Genomic DNA, 609 nt, shown 5'->3' on the forward strand with positions numbered 1-609 from the left:
TGTAGGGATTCCCATCTGCTGCCTTTTACGCACGAGTATCCGTGCACAATGAAGCTCTGGGCAGCGCGCACCTCTCCACATACCTGAGAGAGCGTACGCGATTTTATGCATGAAAATCATAGCTCGTTTCCAAACCCAACCATGGGCAACGCGTCGAAACAAACCACGGCGAACAACGACACCGACCCGTTCGGCAGGAACGAAGACGTTGCCAAAATGGAGATCACGGTTTTAAGCGTCACCTTCCTCGTGGCGGTGATCGGAAATCTGTGCGTGCTGCTGGCCATGCACAACACTAAGAAGAAAAGCTCACGCATGCACCTGTTCATCAAGCACCTGAGCCTCGCGGACCTGGTGGTGGCTTTCTTCCAGGTTCTTCCACAGCTCTGCTGGGAGATCACCTTCAGGTTTTACGGACCTGACTTCCTTTGCCGGATTGTCAAGCATCTCCAGGTCCTAGGGATGTTCGCGTCCACCTATATGATGGTGATGATGACACTGGACCGCTACATCGCCATATGCCACCCTCTGAAGACCCTCCAGCAGCCCACGAAGCGCGCCTATATCATGATCGGGTCCACTTGGCTCTGCAGCCTGTTGCTCAGCACC

General features: G+C 54.4%; 1 protein-coding gene across 1 annotated transcript; it reads left to right on the forward strand.

The window, feature by feature from the left end:
* Positions 1–42: 42 nt before the first annotated feature.
* On the forward strand, positions 43–606 carry LOC107682260 (arg8-vasotocin receptor-like; the record flags this gene model as incomplete). The annotated part of the gene is made up of 1 exon (XM_016478559.1): positions 43–606. A coding segment is annotated over exon 1 (501 nt), but the record flags the coding sequence as incomplete, so codon positions are not given.
* Between the last annotated feature and the right edge of the window lie 3 nt (positions 607–609).

Source organism: Sinocyclocheilus anshuiensis, unplaced genomic scaffold (genome assembly GCF_001515605.1).
Source record: "Sinocyclocheilus anshuiensis isolate Anshui unplaced genomic scaffold, SAMN03320099.WGS_v1.1 C31972873, whole genome shotgun sequence".
Lineage (NCBI taxonomy): Eukaryota > Metazoa > Chordata > Actinopteri > Cypriniformes > Cyprinidae > Sinocyclocheilus > Sinocyclocheilus anshuiensis.